Here is a 20,206-nt window from a genome sequence, read left to right on the forward strand (position 1 = left end):
GGTTGCCCTCTTGCGGCCATTCAGCTCCTTTGACTCGGAATGTATAATGTTCGTGGTGACTGGTAATATGTGCGAATAGTTCGCCGTTTATTAAAAGCACACGGTCTCTGAAATGCGCCACTCTCAGTGGAAGCGCCGGCCGCACGCGCTTGACCGACTTACACAGACGACCGCCCCCACCCCCACCCCCGCGAGAGTCATCGGTTTGTCATGTGGCATTTCCCCAGAGCAGCATCCCAACACACTCCCTCACTGGTCCTTCCAGCGAGTCAATGGAGAAGGCCGGGTGACGCACCTCACAGGGGATGGGGGGCCGCCGAAACAAAAAACGGACCCTTGCTCGGGATTGGCTCTCAAGCTGTCCAGGCCCACACACACCCTCCCGGCTCAGCCAATCGGGAGTTACAGCCAGCAGGATGCGGTGACGCCCGAGAGAAACCGCGAGGGATGGCAGGGAATGCTTGAAAGAGGCACATTGTGAAAAAAAAGCCGGCAAGTGAGGAAGAAGCCGTGTTCTCCCGATCCATTCAGCCATGATCGCGTCTCACCTGCTCGCGTACTTCTTTACTGAGCTTAACCATGATCAGGTGCAGAAGGTAAGGGCCCGAGAGGAGTGAGAATCGGTGTCTATCAAGCTGTGTGGAGAGGGTGAGGGCTTTGGTGGGCAGAGTTAGTCATACCTTACTGAAGAAAGCCTGAATGGGAGCGGTGGATCTGGGACGATTGAACGTGTCGGGGTAGGGCCGGACAGGAGCCATACACGGGGGTGTAAATCCCATGATTTGTGTTGGGGCAGGGGCGAAGGGCAGGGTATATGCCCATACGGGGCTCCTTGTGTAGGTCAAGCTCAAGGATAGCAATGATGGGTTCAAAGTTTTGGGTTAGACTTAAAAATGGTATTTGGGGCCGAAAATCCTGCACGAGTGTCTGCAGGGAAGCAGGGCAGTTTCAAGCCAAATTAGTTCTCAGGGCGAAACACTGGACTCCCCCGCCCTCCCCCTCCCCCCACACACCACCATAAATCACCCTCAAACTACACCTCTGTATCGCGCGAGAAAACCCCTCCTCAATATATCATTGCTATAGAAATGAAGCTGGTTTCAATACACTGTAATTTAAATCTAACTTGAAAAGGCAGCTGTTAAATGGTTCTTCTGTCACCTGCTCCTAGGGAATGCAGTTTCAAACTGTCTGCAGCACATACTGTGTAAAAGCAACGTCTTGTTGAATGAGCGATCACTTATAATATTGCCCTGGCCCACCCCCACTTTAAAGGCTGTCACTACAAAGGGCGAGGGCGCAGGCTGTGTGTCCCCCAGAGCAGTACGGAGTATGCATTTCTTTGTTACGAAGTAAGGCATATTGGGTATTGTTCCTACGCCTGCAGAGCTCAGTGGCAGCTGTCCGGGTGGGACCCATCCTGTGCTCTCCCCTCCAAACCCTTGAGCCAATTGGGTCTTCTCCCCGGACAGCCGTCCCTCCATGACACGGGTCTGCATGGAAGCATTTACTGCTTGCAGAGTCCCTGTGGTATTAATGTTGGTGCCCACGCTGGTATCACGCACTCTTCTATTTTCTTAGGACCCGCATGACTCCCAGTTCGAGAAGAGATCCCCTGGCACTGGATCACCCACCCGCCCCGTCAATGCAATGGATGATGTACTATGCTGGTGCTATGGTACTGTCATTCTGCCTTGTATAGACAGGGCCGGCTCGAGGCACGGGCAGTCTGTGTGGCTGACCAAGGCCCCACTGCCTGCTTCCAGCATTTAAATGAATTGTGCTGCCTCTCTGCACGAGGCTCCCTTTTTGTTTGTCCCAGTGAGGGAACGTGTCACCTCTCAACCTGCTGTGATGCTCTCAAGACAAATACCCCCTCCCAGCGCCCATCAGACACAGAGGGACCCCCTAAGTACTCCTTATAACTTTCTGTCTTCAAGCTAAGCTTTCGAATTGGGAGCGATGTACTATCTGCCTTATTCTTACATGTTCATACTTAAAACACCAAAACGTGTTTATTTTAGGTAGAATGTAACATTCTCTACATATTATAAAAAGCATGCCTTTGTCAAAAATCGAAACGCAAACAAGTAACCTTTTCACACATTACATTTGTTAGGAGTCTTTAAGACTTGAAAGTACATTTTCAATTTTATTTTGTATCCTGTTGAATTGCATTCTGGTATTTGGAGTCTTCCATTCAAGGAGGATGGATGGGAATAATGGCACAACTGTAAACTTTTTGCCTAGTATATGTGTATGAGTACATTACTATGGTTTCTCTACTTTTTAAGTTTAAAACGGAGTATTGTTGAAAGCCAAAAATGGAGGTGAGAGGGGAAAGGATGAGTGGGCAAGTGACTCTCATTAATATTTTCCCAGGATCTGGTGGCAAAGGTTATCGCCCTGGATACAGGAGGGGTTCTTTTCTCTGTTCTGGTCCTGTGCTGATTTTCCAGGCACAAGTCGAGGATACATGTGTGCATCTGAAATTTTCCTTTCTGGATACATGTTTTTTTGAAAGGCAAATGCTAATTTGTCTTGTGCACTTTCTTCTAAGGGGAAAAGGTAAAGTGAACTAAATGTGTAGATTTCCCTTTAAGATATGCTCAGATACTGTGCATAGGTCAGAGGGTGTCAGTTTTTGATTTTCTCTACGGCAGAGATTCCCACACTGAGTGACTCAAGTGAGCTGTACCCATTCCCAGGTTGAGACAGCAGATTTTGCAGCAGGAATAGGAAAGTGCCATATGATTTACAGGAAGGTCTAAACATATAACATCTCAGCAACAGTCACCTAATCTGCAGAGTTGTCTTTGCAGAATTCTGCTATAGGATCCCCTGCTACTCCCGCACCCGCAAAACAGATTTGGCCTGCCCACCCCCTCCAAGGGTCCATTAATGAGCCTCCTTTCCCATTTTGAAGGGAGCAGCACTTGCTAATTTTGCAAGATGCATGTTAACCCATCACCACACCTGAACCCAGCAGGAGAGGAGACAGAAACCCTGCCACAACCAGTACTTTAGATGGGCATAGCAAGGAGAACGTGTGCAACTATGCTCTCTGCCCCATGTACTCAGCGCCTATGCATATATTATTGAGACCCCCCAACCTGGTTATAACATTTGAAGACCTGAAAAATGGTTTACTTCCCTGCTTCAAGACCTGCCAGGTAAGTAGGCTCATTCTCACCATAAGCTTATCCTGCTTTACACACCACCGGCCCTGTCTGCTCCTGGCCCAAACCACGCCCTGACATGACATCCTTGGAACTTGCTTGGAGTTTTTCTTTTGACACCAAACATAATCCTTATCTGTAGCTTCTGAAATCAAAGTGTATTGCTAGTTTAGAATATACACTAAAAATAAAAACAATTGGGAAAAGCCTGCTAAAACAGCTGTTAACTTCATTAGCAAAACACAATCGCCATATTTTTTGCAATGCCTTCCAGTCAGATGGTGTTTTAAAACAAAAGTTTCAAAAATACCTTTTGTAATCAATATTTCTATCAATTACAACTGGGAAGAGATGTGTTCAAGTTCCTAAATTGCAGACTGGTTAAGTAGAGACGCCGGGATTTCAGCCCAAAGTGTGTGCGCCCTGCCAGATCCTCTTACCTCACTATTCTGCCTTATCTGCCAACATTGGGTATTCAGCGTACACTGTCTGCTACTTCAAAAAAAGCCTCACTCCTGATATTTCTACATGGGTCAATATTAACGGTGACAATTCATATAATGGACGTCAGTTTATGTCGCTCCTGCCTCACTCATGGCAAAGTGTTTTTAAGTTCATGTGCCATGATACCATTGCATATTGAAGATTTAGCCTATAATGTCACTGATGTCACTATATATGCAAATAAATGGGGGGGGGAGAGGGCCCACACAAACCATTTGCCACCCAGGACCCCGCAAATCCTAGAGCAGGCTCTGTCTACAGAACTCCAATGTAATGGTAAACCGCAGAGGTTAATGAGTTCACGACCCTCCTTTGCTTCTAGAGGTCAGCTGTGTCACCCATCGCAACAAACTGTTTATAAAGTTAACGTGTACAAGGGAATTCTCAGAGGACCATTTCTAGGGGTCAACGGCGACGCTCTCTCTACCTGGATGGGGAGAGGGCATTAATAGAGGTGCCTTTTTTTTGAAAGGCAGAACCTGGGCTCGCGGGTTGTAAACGTGGGCATGATCGCAGATGGCAGCAGCAGATGCAGACATCACTCAATCCCCGCACAATGCGTGACTTTATCCTTTCAGCCAGGCGCCGGGGCCAGCCCTTGCTGGGTGGCCCTGCCATAGAGTCCCTCGCGTATTCAGTGATGTAGCAGGGCTGCTCCCACTCTGCACGTAGATGGCAGGTGTTAGTAGTTCATTCAGCTCGTTTTTATGTTTTTGTTCTGGTATTTGTAGTTTTTCCTTACTTGTGCAATGCAGGACTACAAGTGCCCACATTGCAAAGAGAAACACGACGTTGAATGAGCTTTTCACAAAGGGCGCGATGCTATTTGTTATGCCCGGTTACTGGGAGCCCAGATGTCCCCTCCCCTCACACCCCTTTTGACTTGCTGACCCCTTGAACGGGCTATTTTCTGTACATACACACGTGCGAGCTTAGCAGCTGCACACACCGACGACGGTGGTTGCATGAAGTGCAAGCGGACATCGGACCAACTTTCTGAAGTGTTTGCATTCGTAGCAGCTCGTTCACCCTGCAAATGAATTCCGGTTTCCCACGTGTACTGAATTATGTGCTGGTAACTTTAGGTAATACTTAAACGACTATAATAACTACATAACACAATCACATTTTCCTCATTGAATGTCGTTGTGAACTGGAAACTAGCCTGCAGTAAGGGCCTACCCAGCGCTGACTTTCCTATTTATTTTGCAACAAGGAAATGGCGTCACGACTTTACTGTAATAAGGAAATGGCATCTCTGTGTAGAGCAATGACTCACGGCTGTAGTGCAGCGTCATGGGAGGACGTGGGCGACCCAACATACCGCGCGATTTGGGAACCAGGATCTTTTGAACTGGGATTGAGTGAGGCAGGGGTGGTGCCAGTGCTCTAAGTGGGCCGGTCCTGGTCCTACCAGTCCCTCACTACCTGCACTTCTTATCTATGGGCATTTGAGTACGTACACTTTCCAAAGCCTGAAAGAGGGTACCAGCGTTCAGCTTTGTGGATTAGTGCGACTGAAAGCATTTCATCTCACTCCATGAAGGACTAAGCTTCTGCAGCCTTTGCTGGGGAAAGCAGCGCCCTCTCCCTCCTCCACCCGAAGTGCCCATAATGTCTCCTTTGTTATAAGACCATGCAGCCTTCCATCACGGTAGCGCCCGGCCCCCCACAGACCGACACTCACACAGGTATTCCATCCAGGCTCCGCCTGCTCTCTGGGGCGCAGGCACGGGAATGCCTTTTTATTCCCCGCAGCAGTGTTGCATCACTCCGTCGCCGGGGTAACGTGACCACGTCACTACATTACTGCTTTTTCATAACAATTAACATAACCTGCACACTACAACTATCAGCACTTTACACACACAACAGCAATGCAGTTAAATTCAAAAACACCCCTCACCAGTCTCTGGCTTCTCCCAGTGCAACATTGGCATGTTAATCGTCCACCACGTAGTGCTTCACACGTGACGGACAGCAGCTGGATTCCTGCACTCCCTCAGGATTCTTCTTCTACCCCGGGGCCAGGACCCGTCAGTTCCGATGGGCTCCACTCTCCACCAGTATTTTGGTCGGCCTCACTCTGCACAGGGCTTGGGTCGACTGGATTTCTGTCACTTAGCCTCTTAAAAAACGAGAGTTCCTGGTCACTGTCGTCCTTCCATCAGATGTAATCACCAAGGACCCTTTTACTCTTACCACGTTCATCGGCTTTGGGTCATAGGACAGTGAGATATTGCCTTCCGGGTGCCAGTTCCTGATCAGCACCTCATCGCCCAGGGATATGTCTGGTGGTCAGTTTCCTCCTGATATTCTCTCATTGTACATCCTTCACTCTTCAGCCACCTGTTCTTCGTCAAGCACTCCCAGTGCTCTGTCCTCACTGACTGGCAAACACCGAGGCGGGCACCTTCTGAACAGGGCTTCTGCAGTGGCAACTCCTGTGGAGCAATGCGGAGTAGCCCTGTCTCCCCTCAGGAACTGATAGAGCGCTCGACGCAGGGATTGTCCCTGCCCATGAGCGAGCCTGAACTCTTTGTTCAAGGTCGGCATGAAACAGCCTCCCCATTCACTCTGTGCCACAACAGAGAGATCTTCCTGGCTTGGTTCTGCACTCCTTCAAGAAGCTCACAACTCTCCCTCCATGAAATGGCGCGGCATTGTCAGCACACACTCCTTCTGGGAAACCGTGAGATGAAAAAACCGGCTCCACCATCGGTACAATGTTCTCAAATGATGTCGATTCCATAAACTCCACCTCCGGAAATCTGCTACATTCGTCAATGGCCACTAGGAAGTGCACGTCCCACCCTATCGAACCAAAGTCCATGTGCAACACCTCCCTCAGTCCAGTGCCCCTGGTCATCAACTCGATTTGGGGCTCTCTCCGCACAGGTGCTGCAACCTGACACCACACACACAGTTCCTCACAAACTCGTCCACCAGTATTTCCAAGTTGGGGAACCACACCTTCATTCTCTCAACAGCAGCCTCGATTCCGTAAATGACAGTTCGTTCTTCGCTTTCCACAGATGCTCTAACAATCCCTTAGCTTCCTGTGTGAGCTTGTCCAGCCCCATCAGAGCCCACTTCCACTCTCCTTTGTTGAGGGCCTCCCCGAGCAGGCAGAAACATTCATCTCCTGATGAGTTATCCACCAGCTCTTGCATGGACATGGAGTTCGGTGCGTTGGACTCCATCGCCAGCATGACACATTTCTCGACTTCCATCCCTCCATTCCCAGACTCCGCTCCAGACTTCCCTGGATGTCTGGAAAGGTAATCAGTGGCATTGTTTGCCCCTGGCCGGTACACCAAGCAGACATCGTATTCCAACAAGTTCAGCATCCAACGCTCAATCCGAGCTGGTGGCCTCAATGACTATTTAGCCATGATCAGTAACAATGGCTTATTGTCGGTCACAACGGTCACTGGTCTTCCCAACACAGAGCCTGAAATGCGTGCACCGCCAGTGCCCCCCATTCAATGTGGGAATACCGCTGCTCAGTATCTGTCAAGGCTCTGCTCGCAAATGCCACAGGCTGCACCTCACCCTTCGAGTTCTGCTGGGTCAGCACCGCTCCAAGTCCAAAAGGGCCTGCATCCACCACAATCTCTGATGCTACAGCTGCTGTCGGCCATTAGGGCCGCCTTGATCTCTTCAAACGCACTGTGTTCCAGTGGGCCCCACTGCGATGCACACTCTTTCTTCGTCAGATTTTGCAGTGGCTCTGACTCGCAGGATTCCAGATGAATCGCCCACAGTATGTTACCATAACGAGGAAGCTTCTCACCTCTGTGACTGACTCTGATGGTTTTGCCTCCTTGATGTCTCTCACTTTTCTGGGATCCAGCGACACGCCTGCTTGCTGAAACATGAACCTGAAAAACTCAAACTTTTCCTTGAAGAATTCACATTTCTCCGTGTGGAGGGTGAGTTCCAGTGACCTTATCCTCTCAGGTGTCTTCTCTAGCCTCTCCATGTGTTCAGTCTCAGACCCAATGAACACCAAAATGTCATCACTGATGTTAATAATCCCTGCCAGGTCGGCCAGCACTCCACGTATAATGTTCTGGAAAACCTCTGCTGCCGAGGATATGCCAAAACTGAGTTGCTTATACCTGTATAAACCCTTAAGAGTTGTGAAAGTTGTAATGTACCGAGACTCTGGGTGCAGGACCACCTGATGATTGTAAAGACTGGAGGGGGTATCTGTACTTCTGCCGTCTATATGGCAGAGTAGAAGCACAGAGCACTCCAGCCAAGATTCTCTATATGGTAGAATGGACAAGCAACCGAGGCTTAAGCTCTCGGGAGGTGATGCAGGCTGGTTCTTAAGTACACTGTAGTCTCCAAGCCACCCACAAAGGAATGTCCATCACCATGTTATGTGCTAACAGTTCTTTATATAAAATAAGGTTCAAGATATATACATCAATTAATAACACACTTTGTACTTTGGCAAATCTAATATGGCAAATATATACAATGTCTATGTGGTACAGCACTTAACTATTGACTCCTTTTAAAATGCACCAACTGCTGACAGTTCTAATGGCATACAAATCAAACAGTAATGTGTGAGGATCCCCCCCAGCTTCGCAACTTATAATAAAGTGTATTAACCAGCCCAGTCCATTAAGGTTAAAATAGTCTTGTTTACTGGTTAAAAATGCTCCACTACCCCAATGTACCTGAGTTAACAGCGTTTCTTCGATGGTTCACCAATGGATCCCTCGAGGGTGGACTCCCTTTAAGGGAGGAGCTACAGGGCGTCTAGATTCCACAAAGAAATGTGAACCTTGGCATTGAGTCCTCGAAGAAAAGAATTTGGTGCCACAAAGAAGACTCCGTGAAGAACGTAGGCCCAGCAGCGGGAGTTGCGTGTTGGCATTGACAATCGGGACTCCACCACGGCTGAATTTCAGATCTTCACTTGTCGCCGTCTGTGTGGACTTCGGGTGGCGGGTACCCACTGGTGGATTCTCCTTCTCCGTTCTCCGGCGGGACAAAGCGGCCGACTGTGATAGCAAGGGAGCCCTTCTTTCAATGTTCTTAGGCAAAGTTGGAACTTTGCGGCTCCGATCGTCAAGCAGCACAGCGTCGAGCTGTCCCTGTCCCTGTTTCTGGGCAACACGACTCGATTGGTTTCCAACAGTTACGGAAATCCCCTCAACCCTGGTCGACGGAAATTAACTTCGACGGCCTCAATGTCCTGGTGCTTTACGTCAAGATTTCTCGGCGGACCCCGTCTCCGGTCGACAACATTTCAGGACTGACTTCCAGGTTGCCTCGATGAAGATCCGCTTCTGCACGATGTTCCCTTGTAGCTAGGGGAAAGGCCTCCTATCCAGGTGCTCTTTCGGATCAGTCCTCGACAGTCTCGACAGCTTTCAGATTGAGTTGAAGGAAAGCAGCAGCAATTCTTCTTCTTCCAGTTGGGTTTCAAGTTCCAACTTCAGCTTCTGAACAAATTGGGACCTGAGAAGTCCCCAGATATACACATTGGTCCCTCATTCACACTGCTGAGCCAAGCTCAGTAAGCCAATCAGACAGAAGGGCATTAATGCAGGTAGGCAGCCAATCAGGCTCACAGTACATTCAAGCCATTCACTTCCACCCAGACACCCATAACAAGGAATGTGGATTGGGGCAAGCACCCAGCCTTTCAGCACACCACACTGCATTCATGTAAGTTTTGGGCAGGGCTGTCTCATTCATTCATTGTGTCACACAGACACACACAGATGCAAACACCAGACACTCATAACATGGAATGCATATTGGTCACACACTCTTCACCCAGGTCCCACCCCAAGGGTATACCCACAACATACAGTCACTGGGAAGACTCCTGCTTGTCTGACCGGGACTTCCCCACAATACCATACATGGTTCTTCCACCTAACAGCCATTCAGGGGAAGGGACAGAGTCAGGGCTTCCCAAGTCTTTGGGAAAACACAGGGGCATCTTGTCTCCTAACAGAAATCTACTGATTCCTATGGCAGGGCCTGGGTATTCCAAAATGGAGGCTACTCAGAGCACCTCTCAAATTCAGCATGGAGCTGTCACCAGCCCATAATCCGCTCTGTGGGCCACAAATAGATGCCGAAAAACATACACTAGGGGTACAGGGTTGTACCCCCACCCATGGGTGCCGTAAGGCTATGCCAAGGGTCTCTGTTCACCACAACCATAAAGAGGAAGAGCTGCACCGCCAGGAGTCCCAACTGGACCCTAATGCATTTCCAGCATGAAAATGATAGCCCACCCTTAGGTCCAGTTTGGAGAAAAACCTTGCTTCTTGTAATTCTGAAATTGTCATCCAGTGTGGACCTGAGGTGCTTTTCCCGCTTGATAGCCTTGTTGTGCAGACACATGTCTACACAGATCCATACTGAGTCCGGCTGTTTCGGCTTCCGTGCCACCACTATCAGTGACACCCACAGGATCGGGCCCTCTACTGTCTCAATGATGTTCATCTCCACCAGGCGTTCTGTCTCCTTATCCACCTGGCCCCTCAGATGAAATGGGACCCTATGCTTAAGGGCCACCAGTCGGATGAATCAATCAATATGTAGTTTCACTGGCTCCCTTACATCCACAAACCCCTTTTTGAATTTCCGCAGCATCTCGTGAATGTCTTCCACGTAGACCCCATATGCGAAGCTGACAATCTTGAAGGCCTCGGCCGTGGCACAGCTCAGCACAATGTCCTTGCTGACATTGTTGATGAAAAATCGCACCTTGATGGTGTTCAGCCCATGACCCACTCTCGAGACAAATGCCCCTTTCAACAGCAGTGGCTGTTGCCACCAAAGGTGAAGATTATCACTTTTGCTCGGGCCAGAGCTGGCGTGTCTGGCAACGCCTCATATTGTTCCAAGGCCGTTACACTCGCAGATGCCCCTGTGTCTATCAGTAGCGGATCTTGCATCCATCCACAGACAATGCACATCTCGGTTGCCTCTTCTTGCCCTTGAGGTCACTGAGACTGGCGATGAAGGACAAGTCTTCCTCCTCATCTGGGTCAGGTTCGTGGTTCGGCTGGTCCTCATCTTGATCTCCCTGGGCCAACTTCGGGAAGCGTCTCTGAGCAGACATGCCCATCTTGGCAGTGCCTCTTGGTGTGACAACTGGCCCCGGGGCTTTCCACATGTGCGCAAAATGATCGACATCCCCACATCTCTCCCACACTCGCCCTTTTGCAGGACACTTGACAGCGTGCGGGAGGTTGTACCTGCACAGTGTGCAGTGAGTCAGCAACTCCAGTCACTTGTCTCTTATAGGGCCCATTCCACACCGACCGCCCCTGGTGCCTTGCTGGCGCCCTATCGCGCATACATCCTCCAGCTTAACCCTCTTTATGACCTCATCCATTCTGGAAGCCCTTGTGTCCGCTAGCTCATAGGATAGCTCCTATTCTAGAATCTGCACCAGGATGAGCCCCGGTTCCCTCGGGACCTGCTGCTGCATCTTTCCCGAGGCACACCCTGAAACGAGCTGGTTGTGCACCATCTCCTCCTCGTTCCAAGCGCACGTGGCTGCCAGCTGCCTCAGCCTGCCGTGGAAGGAGTCCTGTGACTTGTCGTCCCTCTGTTTGGCTCCGCACATTATGAACCTCCCATAATCCACGTTCACCAAAGGAATGAAATGATCTCTCAGAGAGTCCTTTGCTGCCCCGTAGGAGTCATCCACAGGCCGCAAAGTCTCAAAAATGTTGAACACCGCTGGTCCTGCAGCTTACAGATGGGTTGATTTCTTCGCCTGGTCATTCATCTCACCAACCGCTGCGAAGTACATCGCCAGGCGCTTCAACCACAAGTTCCATCTGGTGCCCAGAGCCGCTGGCGCCCCAGATGCATCAAATTCTGGCATGGGGGGCAGTGCCTCTTGCTGACGATGTACATAGACCACCGCAGGAGCACCCCTGGCCGCCACCTGGTCATCCGCCGTGCTGGCACGGCACCCCACACAGCAACGTCGCACCGTGCGCAGAGGCACCCCCCCAGTGAACAGAGGGCTGCAACCCAGTGGGAGCGGCTAAGAGATCTGCATAAGAGTGTCTCTGTAGACCAAACAGCAGGCACGAAATATTCAAAAATTCAGGAGGAGAAGACAAAGAAAAACTCACCAAACTCCCATTACATGTCAGGAGAAGAATAGAAAAGAAAAAAAAGTACCCTTTTTTTGTTTGAAAGTGCGCCCTCTGGCTGTGAAGCCGCAACCTCTTTCTTTCTCACATTACAGGGCGTGTCTCAACTTCCCCTTGTGTGCCAACACAGCTGCCGAGTGGATCGATCATTCCCTTTCATATCTCCGTCAGCTCAGCTGATCCAGCATGTGGGTAAGTAAGTATGAGCAACCTCCTCGTTGCCATCGTTCTATGGCCACGCAGCCTTGCATCACGGTAGCCCCTGGGCCCCCACAGACCGACACTGACATGGGTATTCTGTCCGGGCTTCACCTGCGTTCTGGGGCGCATGCATGAGAATGCCCCTTTTATTCCCCGCAACGGAGTTGCATCACTCGGTCGCTGACGTAACGTAACCACGTCACTACATCCTTTAGGACCCACCCTGAAGAGCAAATGGAGGGACAGGCATGCAGCTCCTGAGCTCCCAGTCTAGACACTGAACACTGTTTTGTTAAGTGGGCTTCACCTGTTGGGCATGTGGTCCCTTGAGAGTTTGAATATGGAGTTAATAGCAGTGCCTTTTCTAATGTGTAAATATTTAAGTAACTGGAGTTGTGATTGAACGTTTTGGACTGAAAACCTGCACACAGCTCCACTTACCTACCAAATGCCTTATTATTAGACAATGAAAGTGAGCAGTAATAAAACTCCCCTTTTAAAGGAAACTTAACAGCTATGATATCTACTGGTCTGACACGCAAAAATGAAACTAATTTTATATGGATATTGAAATTTTCTTAACTCAATGCAGAACAGCCAACTGGAAGTTTGTGTGATCCCACATACACCACTTAACCAAAGTGTGTGGTCCTTGGCAAATCATTTTATCTCACTGTGCATCGCCTGCAAAAATTAGGAGCTCTCAAGGCCTGCCACCACCTTTTATACATAACAATACTGTAGTCAAAACAGGTCCAAATCAGTCTTGATGAATGCCTGTGAGAGATAGTTGCATGAGACTGACACAATCAAATTTAAAGGGAATGACCCAACAGTAAGCCATTAACCTGAGATTTTGGTTCGAAACACAGCAGAGCATGCTCGAGAGGTCAGACCCTAGAGAGTTAATGAGGGTGTGAGAACATAACTGAAGCGAGAGTGTGGGGAGTGATACATATAGAAATGGACACACATGGGGAGAATGAGGCACAAACAGCGAGACACGCATGGAAAGTGAGACAAATGAAGAACTAGGAAAATGGAGTCTGAGAAGGGCACTCCATGTGAGATTAATTCAAATGGATCAATGAACCTCGGCCGACTCCAGCGTAAGAGTGATGTTAAGACCCTGCAGGTTGAGCCCAAGCCCACTTAAAGTCTAGTTTGCTGAGTACCTGCGCTCCTTTTTCCAATTTACAGCACTGGATGGTGCTGGTAAATTTGTAAAGGGAGAGGAGCAGGACGGCGTATAGTAATAAAGAAGAAAGCAGCAAATGTAGCCCAGTTTTGTTTTTCTTGCATTGACATTGGTAGTTGAACGTTTTTAACAGTGAAAGAAAAAGTTCAAATACTAGAATGGATATAAACTCGATTCAATGGCCCACGCTTGCAGATTGAGAGCTTCAGGTATCATCAGCCACAGGTTCAGATCCTTTGCCCGGGCGGACGGCCCACTCATTCGGAGGGGGGCACACACTATAAAAGCATCCAACGCCAAGCAGAAGGCTTGTGTTTGGAGAAGGATTGAGACTGAAGAGCGATGGGAGAGTCTGGAGAGGTGGTAGCAGAAGAACGCCTCAGGATGTGGCGAGAGCCAAGAAGGACAAGGAGGAGGTGACAAGATTAGGGTTTGAGGGTGGGCAGAAGGAGGTGGGGGGGTTAGGAATGTGAAGGAGGTGATGACATCAGAAGGTGAGAGTTGTCAGAAGGTGATAGTAAAGAGGAAGCTGAACGTGGAGACAGTAACAGGGGAGAAGGAGACAGGACAGGAGGAAGTGGTGAGAGATGGTGGTAACATCCGGGGCAGGACAGATCCAGGAGGAGGAGGTGGAGACAGCATCCTCAGGTAGTCTTGGAGAGGAGGTGGCAAGAGACCATGGACAGGAGGAAGTGGTAAAGCCCAGGGGCCAGGGGAAAGTGCATCTGTCTGAGGCCAGGTGTAAGACTCAGGCAGTAACATCAGGGGAATAAAGTAGGGCTACAGCAGAAGGAGTACCACGAGTTAGAGTTGGTAGAGAGGTTGTAGTGGAAGCGGTACCGGAGTTCAGGAACCCATCATTGCTGGGAGAAAGGCCCCAAAATAGTCAACGTCCCGGAAGGAAAGGGAAGACATGCAGGGTGTGAAGGAGAGATTGGGCAAGACCAGTACATAAATAGCAAGAGCAGGAGGGTTCCTGCGAGTCAGTTAAACCCTATCTAAAACCCAGATGGTGGGAGGAGGAACAAGACTGAGGCAGGACTGTCACGGTTAGCTCTGAGATGCAAGATTAAAGGACCTCACACAACCCCTTTCTAGCACTCCCTTTTGACTATAAAGACCGTCCCCTCTTGGTTAGGAAATTTGAGATAGAATCAGGAATGGGGTAGGGGGATCCCAAAAGCCTACAACTAGCCTAGACTGAAGAAGAGGGTTTGGTTTTCACCCTTATGCCCACAACACTAAACAAGGAGGTGACGTATCCTCTTGTGACTGGAACATTTGTTTCAAGAGTCTAGGAAGGCCCAGGGACTGTCGCCCTGTGGGAAACATATTTGAGCAATGGGGGAGTATCCGGGGGTGGAGGGGCGACTGGGGACACGGGACCCGCACACTTGGGATAGCACCATCCTACCTTTGTTTCTTTTGAAAGGCACTGTTTTGCATTTAAGTTGCCCTTACATGTTAGAAAACCACAGGTAAAGTTATTGAACAGTGTATGGCCTTGGCTTGTTGTTCCCAAGGGCCCTACTTTGCGAGGCACTTGCTTCTTGCCAGTTTCCATATTTGGTATGTGGGTGAATTCACAATAGCAAGGATTATCTAGCATTTCTTTGAAATTCGGTACCACAAACTGCCCAAATGATTTGTCATCTTCTGTGATAATTTGCCATTTGTTATATTAAATTTAAAATGAATGGTATTGAACTGACTATTTTGGATGGTCATCAGAGGCTACTGATATATTTGAGGCTAAAAAAAGCTCTGAGCATCCAAATGTGAGTCAATACAATACGCCCATGGCTTGAGTAACTAATCGGCCACTGGGGGTAGAAATAAATACTGGTGACGCTGATAGCACTTTGTCTGCAGTGCCCTTGTACTTGATTTCCTCACCTCGCCCTTCCACTCCCACACAGAAAGTTGGACTGCCTACAAGAAATTGCCAAGACACAGTGCAGAACGCAGGCATGTTTGCACAGTGCACTTCCTGGACCTGCCCCTCTTCTGAGGGATAGGGGCCTCTGAAAGCAGAGCGGTCCCTACGCATGGAAGCTGGTAGGCTGCAAGGAGCCAGCACCCATGCTGGAACTGTTCCTTGCGAACACAATGTTCCCTGGCTGTGCCCAGGCTGTGCGTGTAACTACTTGTTCACAATGGCCTGTGTCTATGCTGTACTTGTAACCCACTGTAAAGTATGTTTGCACTGACCTGGAACATTCTTTGCCTGCACCAGATTGTGGGGGGGAAGCGTACACTTTTCACGTGCTATATTTGTACCCATTTATGAGAGAAGTGTGCACAGGCCCTTGGTTCTTAGGGAAGCTTGCAGTGCCCCTGCACATGTTTGTGCAGTAAACGTCTTCTGGCCCTGCCAGTGCCATACCTGATGCGTTTTGAGGGAAGTTCATGCTAGACCTTTAAGTACTGTACCTGTTAGAAGAAAGATTGGAATGGCCCAGACTATGCTCTGCCTGTTTTATTTGTGAGAGACACCTCTGCTGGTCCTGCCCAAGAAGTAAGACTATGTATCGTGTTTGTGAGGAAAGCTTGAAGATTTGGATATTCTGCAGCGCCACTGCCTATGCAGTGACTGCTATGGATGCCCGCGAGGAAAGCTGGCACTGCTGCTACCGCAGCTGTTCCTGTAGCTGCTTCCTGTGCTGCGTCTCTTCTCTGATGGGGGTCACTTGCGCTGGTGCTACCCATATTGTACTTCCCCTCTATGTCACGGAAGTTTGAACCTCTGTTTCATGTGCTGTGTAAAGTTGGCACTGTTTTTGCCAGTGATATACCCATTTATGGAGTTAAGGAAACGACAGAATGGCCCACATTCATGAAACTCAACTCACAACTTTACACAGCGAACTGAGCCGAACCAGGGAATACCTTTCAGCAATAGTGTGAGGGCATTGGCACATTTTAAAGTACAATTGATTAAAAAAAAAACTCCCAGGTGCACAAGTGCTCTAAAGCCCTTATTTAGGAAACCTAGTGGAAGCAGAAGTCCAGCCTTGTTTCTGCTCCAGCTCCTGGCAGCCCAGCCTGGGAGGCAGGGGCACTGCCCCATGTTCACACCAAGCGTTGAATAGCCTGGCAGAAGAACTAAGCTTTACAGCCAGGTCGTGTTTTGGGTAGCATCACACCTGCTCAGGGCTGGCAGGGGCAGTCCTACTCCTTTCCCCCTAAGCATCAACAATGCTAAGGACATTCTGTCTGCTTGGCCAGGAATGCATGGCGGGCCCAAAAGATATTTCTTTACCATTTCTGATGCCTGGAATGAGGGTGCGAGTGGCGGATACCACCAACCCTGAACTAGCAGTGGCTTTAATGAAGCTACCGCGAGCCACCAATACCCTCTGCCTGTTAATGTCTTGTGGCTCGTTTCAGTGAAGGTAGAACGGATGCGGCTGGAAGCAGGGCAAAGATATCGCCAGTAGATCCAGCGGCAGCGCCCCAAATTGGGTTATGCTGGCTGCAAGCCAGCAGAGATGGTGCAAGGAAGCAGAAGCCTCCTTCTGCCGACCCTTGAGTAAGTCTACTGTATGTCATGAAAGTGGTCCACATTGGCCCAGTAAAAGGGTTCACACCAGTATATGTGGGTTTCTAGGATTGTGGGATGGGAATGCCTGAAGGTCATCATTTCTAATGATACCTGATATCACAGGGTTTCCCTTATGCTGCTTGATCTTCTTATTTCTAATCCTGCCATTGTTTCTAAAACGGCCCTGGTGTTATATCATTATTACAGAAAGCGGGTCTGAAGCATGATGTGGGAAATGGCAGCATGTGACCGTGGGGGAAAGGACATGTATGTGGGGAGGCAATGCTGCAGTCGGGATACACGGGGGCCAGGAGGGTGGCAAATGAACCTTTCACCTTGGGTGGCAAAACTCCTTACACTGGCCGTGCCCATCACGCCCTCATCCGCAGCCCTGTTAAACGTCAGCATCTTTGGGAAGATCACGTATTTTCATTAACTGGATATTGATTATTATTTTTATGAATTGCATATATAAAGATACGTTTGAATTATTATGAGTGTAACAATGTAGAAAAACCTCAATATGGGCTAGTTAACAGGGTTTGATCAGTGCTTCTTTTTTACGTCTGCACTTTTATGGAATTGATTTGAAAAATTGCAAAATAAAGTTGACTTGATATCAGTCCCCTTTTCCTCATTTAAAAAAAAAAATCATAACCAATATAGTCACATTTGGTATTACGCAATTTGGTCATTTGTTTTGTGGCCTGGGCCCCTTTTCCTGTTCTTTAATCCTTTTCAATTTGGTCCTAAAATGCCGAACATGAGGAGCGGGAGTGTCACCGCTCCCCATGTTCGGTATCTGCTGCCTCAGGGGTTGCGAGGTTGTCCCCGCATCCTTAACAAAGGAGGCTTTGGGGACAAAATTTGATTGGTCCCCGTTTTCAATGAACGTTCAAAACGGAGGCCCGAGCAGTTTTACTGCGGGCAGTTTGCCCGCGAACAAACCGTTTGTGGGCAGATCACACAGATCTGTCAGATTTTACACAACAGTAAGTCAATGAAGCATTAGAACCAGGATCGTGAAAACAGAATGAAAAATAGAAAACTAAAGCAACCAATCCATCAATAGATGCATTTACCAAGCGAATTCTTTACAATCAATATGTTCTAATTAAAGCATAAACCGCTGAAACATTTCCAAGTTATAGCCGAGTCCCACCCTCGAATGCAACTGTATATGACAGACAGAAATTAGCCAAGACAAAAAGAAAATCCTGCGTTCTGCTACACCTCACTCAAGAGCATGAAATCATGACCATAGTACAATTGTGGCTGACCGTCCAAATGATTGAATTCTGACAAAATGTCCTCATTGCGTAAGGTTTGGCTTACTCTTTCCCGTTCTTTTTCAATGTTCTCAGAATCCAAGCTGTAGGCAAAAGCTCCCTTCCTTGTGCAGGAGAATGACCTGAACTGCTGCGTTCTTGAGTTTGTGTGTATGACCGGGTAGACGTGTCTTTCGGCCACTCACTGATCTAGGTTCTACTCGGGCGGGTCATGGGTGGTGAATTAGAAGAAGATCTGCGCATTAGGCAAAGCTCCCTTCCTTGTGCAGGAGAATGACCTGAACTGCTGCGTTCTTGAGTTTGTGTGTATGACCGGGTAGACGTGTCTTTCGGCCACTCGCTGATCTAGGTTCTACTCGGGCGGGTCATGGGTGGTGAATTAGAAGAAGATCTGCGCATTAGGCAAAGCTCCTTTTCTTGTGCTGGAAGAGGCATGGAGAATGACCTGAACTGCTGCCTTGAGTTTGTGAGCGTGACCGGGTAGACGTGTCTTTCGGCCACTCGCTGATTTAGGCTCTACTCAGCGGGTCATGGGTCGTGACTTGGAAGAAGATCTGCTTGAAGACCCTGGGTTGTAAACCAATAGCCTCTGCCCCTCCATGCCCTATTGCATAGTTGACCACGAGAAAGAATGGGCACCTGCCATGGCCTTTATCTAAATTCTGATTGGACAAAGAACAGATGATTTTTGCAGGATGTATGGTGCTGCGCTTTTACTCCGTAGACCAACCCCCCAAAGCCAAGGCAGTATCAAGTGGCCCATGGGTGAAGCTGTGAGTAGATTAGAATGTGATCATGCTGCACACTAAATTGCCGCCAGCACCCTTGCAATGAATAGTGACGTAACACCATGTGTATTTCCCGGAAGTGCAGTTGTGAAGTCTGGAACTTAGTGTTTTGTTCTCTTCATGAAGCACGTCGGCCCTCATTAGAATTAGTGCAGTATAAAAAGGCAGAAACCTGTGACTGTTTTTTACACCCGACCTCCATTAAAACATATAGAGACATGCTATGGCCTAACTGTTTATAGTGGCAGTGCATTTGCAAAACCAGCGTTTTCTGTGTATGAAATAAACTGTAATGTTCATATTGCAAACTCTTTCAATCGGAAGAGGGTGGGAACTTTGCACATAATCGGTCCTGTGGTAAAGGGTGTAGGAGTTCCGGTAGGATTTGACTGGCTACGACTTCTAAATCGCGTCAGCGGTTAATTGGTGCTTATGTGGCTTTTATGAGTAGATTGGGGTGATAGTAAATGTTGCTAAATCTGCCACCATGTGGTGTTTCCTAGAATAAAAGGCTGAGGAAAAGGTCCTGTACAAGTGGGAAGGCATCAATCCCAAATGTATTTGATTCTAACACGTGGACACGCAAGCTTGTAAGGGGATGCAGGCCATTGGCGGGGCGTACTCCTTATTATAGAGCACTAGTGAAAATCCTTCTCTAAGATCGTCAAGCCAACGTAGAAGGTGTGACCTTATATGGGGCAGGGGTATGCTGTTTACATTTAAAAGTAAACTACCATGCATTTTAAAATTCTCTTGGGAAAGACCTTGTTACCACACTATTTGCCTAATGTTGGTTACGTAGCTTTTTGGACGAAAGTAAAATTGTCACTTTTCTTTTTTTAACCTTTTTTTTTCTTACCGCAGAAAGGTGGATTGTGGGTTGGGGTTAGGTATATAGTAAGTGGCTGTGTGGGTAGGTGAGGGGCAGTGTGGGGGTCCTCCCCGCATTTTTATTCGACCTCTTATTTTCAGGACAAAAAAGTCTGTGTTCTAACATAGAACTTAATTTCGTGCTCCTCAGAGAATTGAATATTTCCTTTTTGGAAGATTCTTTATAATGTGCGCCAAGCCTCCCTTGTTTCTCGATTTGCAGCACCCAGAAAGCTGTACTACGAAGAAGAACTTGAGCCTATGTTTGGTGCAGTAAAAGAGTGGGTGCTGGTGGCAGAAAAGAAACTCGCCAAGGGCGCAACTTCAACCACCCCTAACGTAAGCGTTCCCCCAGATAAGAAGTGAATCCGTGCCTGGAAGATGAAACCACACCATTTATATACCATTGCATGATATAACCGAGAATTGATGAATGCCAGCAGGCTACATCAAAAAATCTTGCTTTCTCCACAG

The 20,206-nt window shown here is 48.5% G+C and overlaps 1 protein-coding gene across 1 annotated transcript in view; it reads left to right on the top strand.

Annotated features, from left to right (window-relative positions):
* The first annotated feature begins 400 nt into the window (after positions 1-400).
* Positions 401-20,206, top strand: part of LOC138491244 (hexokinase-2) — a 388,662-nt gene continuing 368,856 nt past the window's right edge. The window contains exon 1 of the mRNA XM_069617654.1: positions 401-596. Coding sequence (XP_069473755.1) covers positions 534-596 — 63 coding nt within the window. The 5' untranslated portion in view covers positions 401-533. The remainder of the gene's footprint in view (positions 597-20,206) is intronic.

The sequence above is a fragment of the Ambystoma mexicanum genome, chromosome 10 (genome assembly GCF_040938575.1).
Source record: "Ambystoma mexicanum isolate Mex_15411 chromosome 10, UKY_AmexF1_1, whole genome shotgun sequence".
NCBI lineage: Eukaryota > Metazoa > Chordata > Amphibia > Caudata > Ambystomatidae > Ambystoma > Ambystoma mexicanum.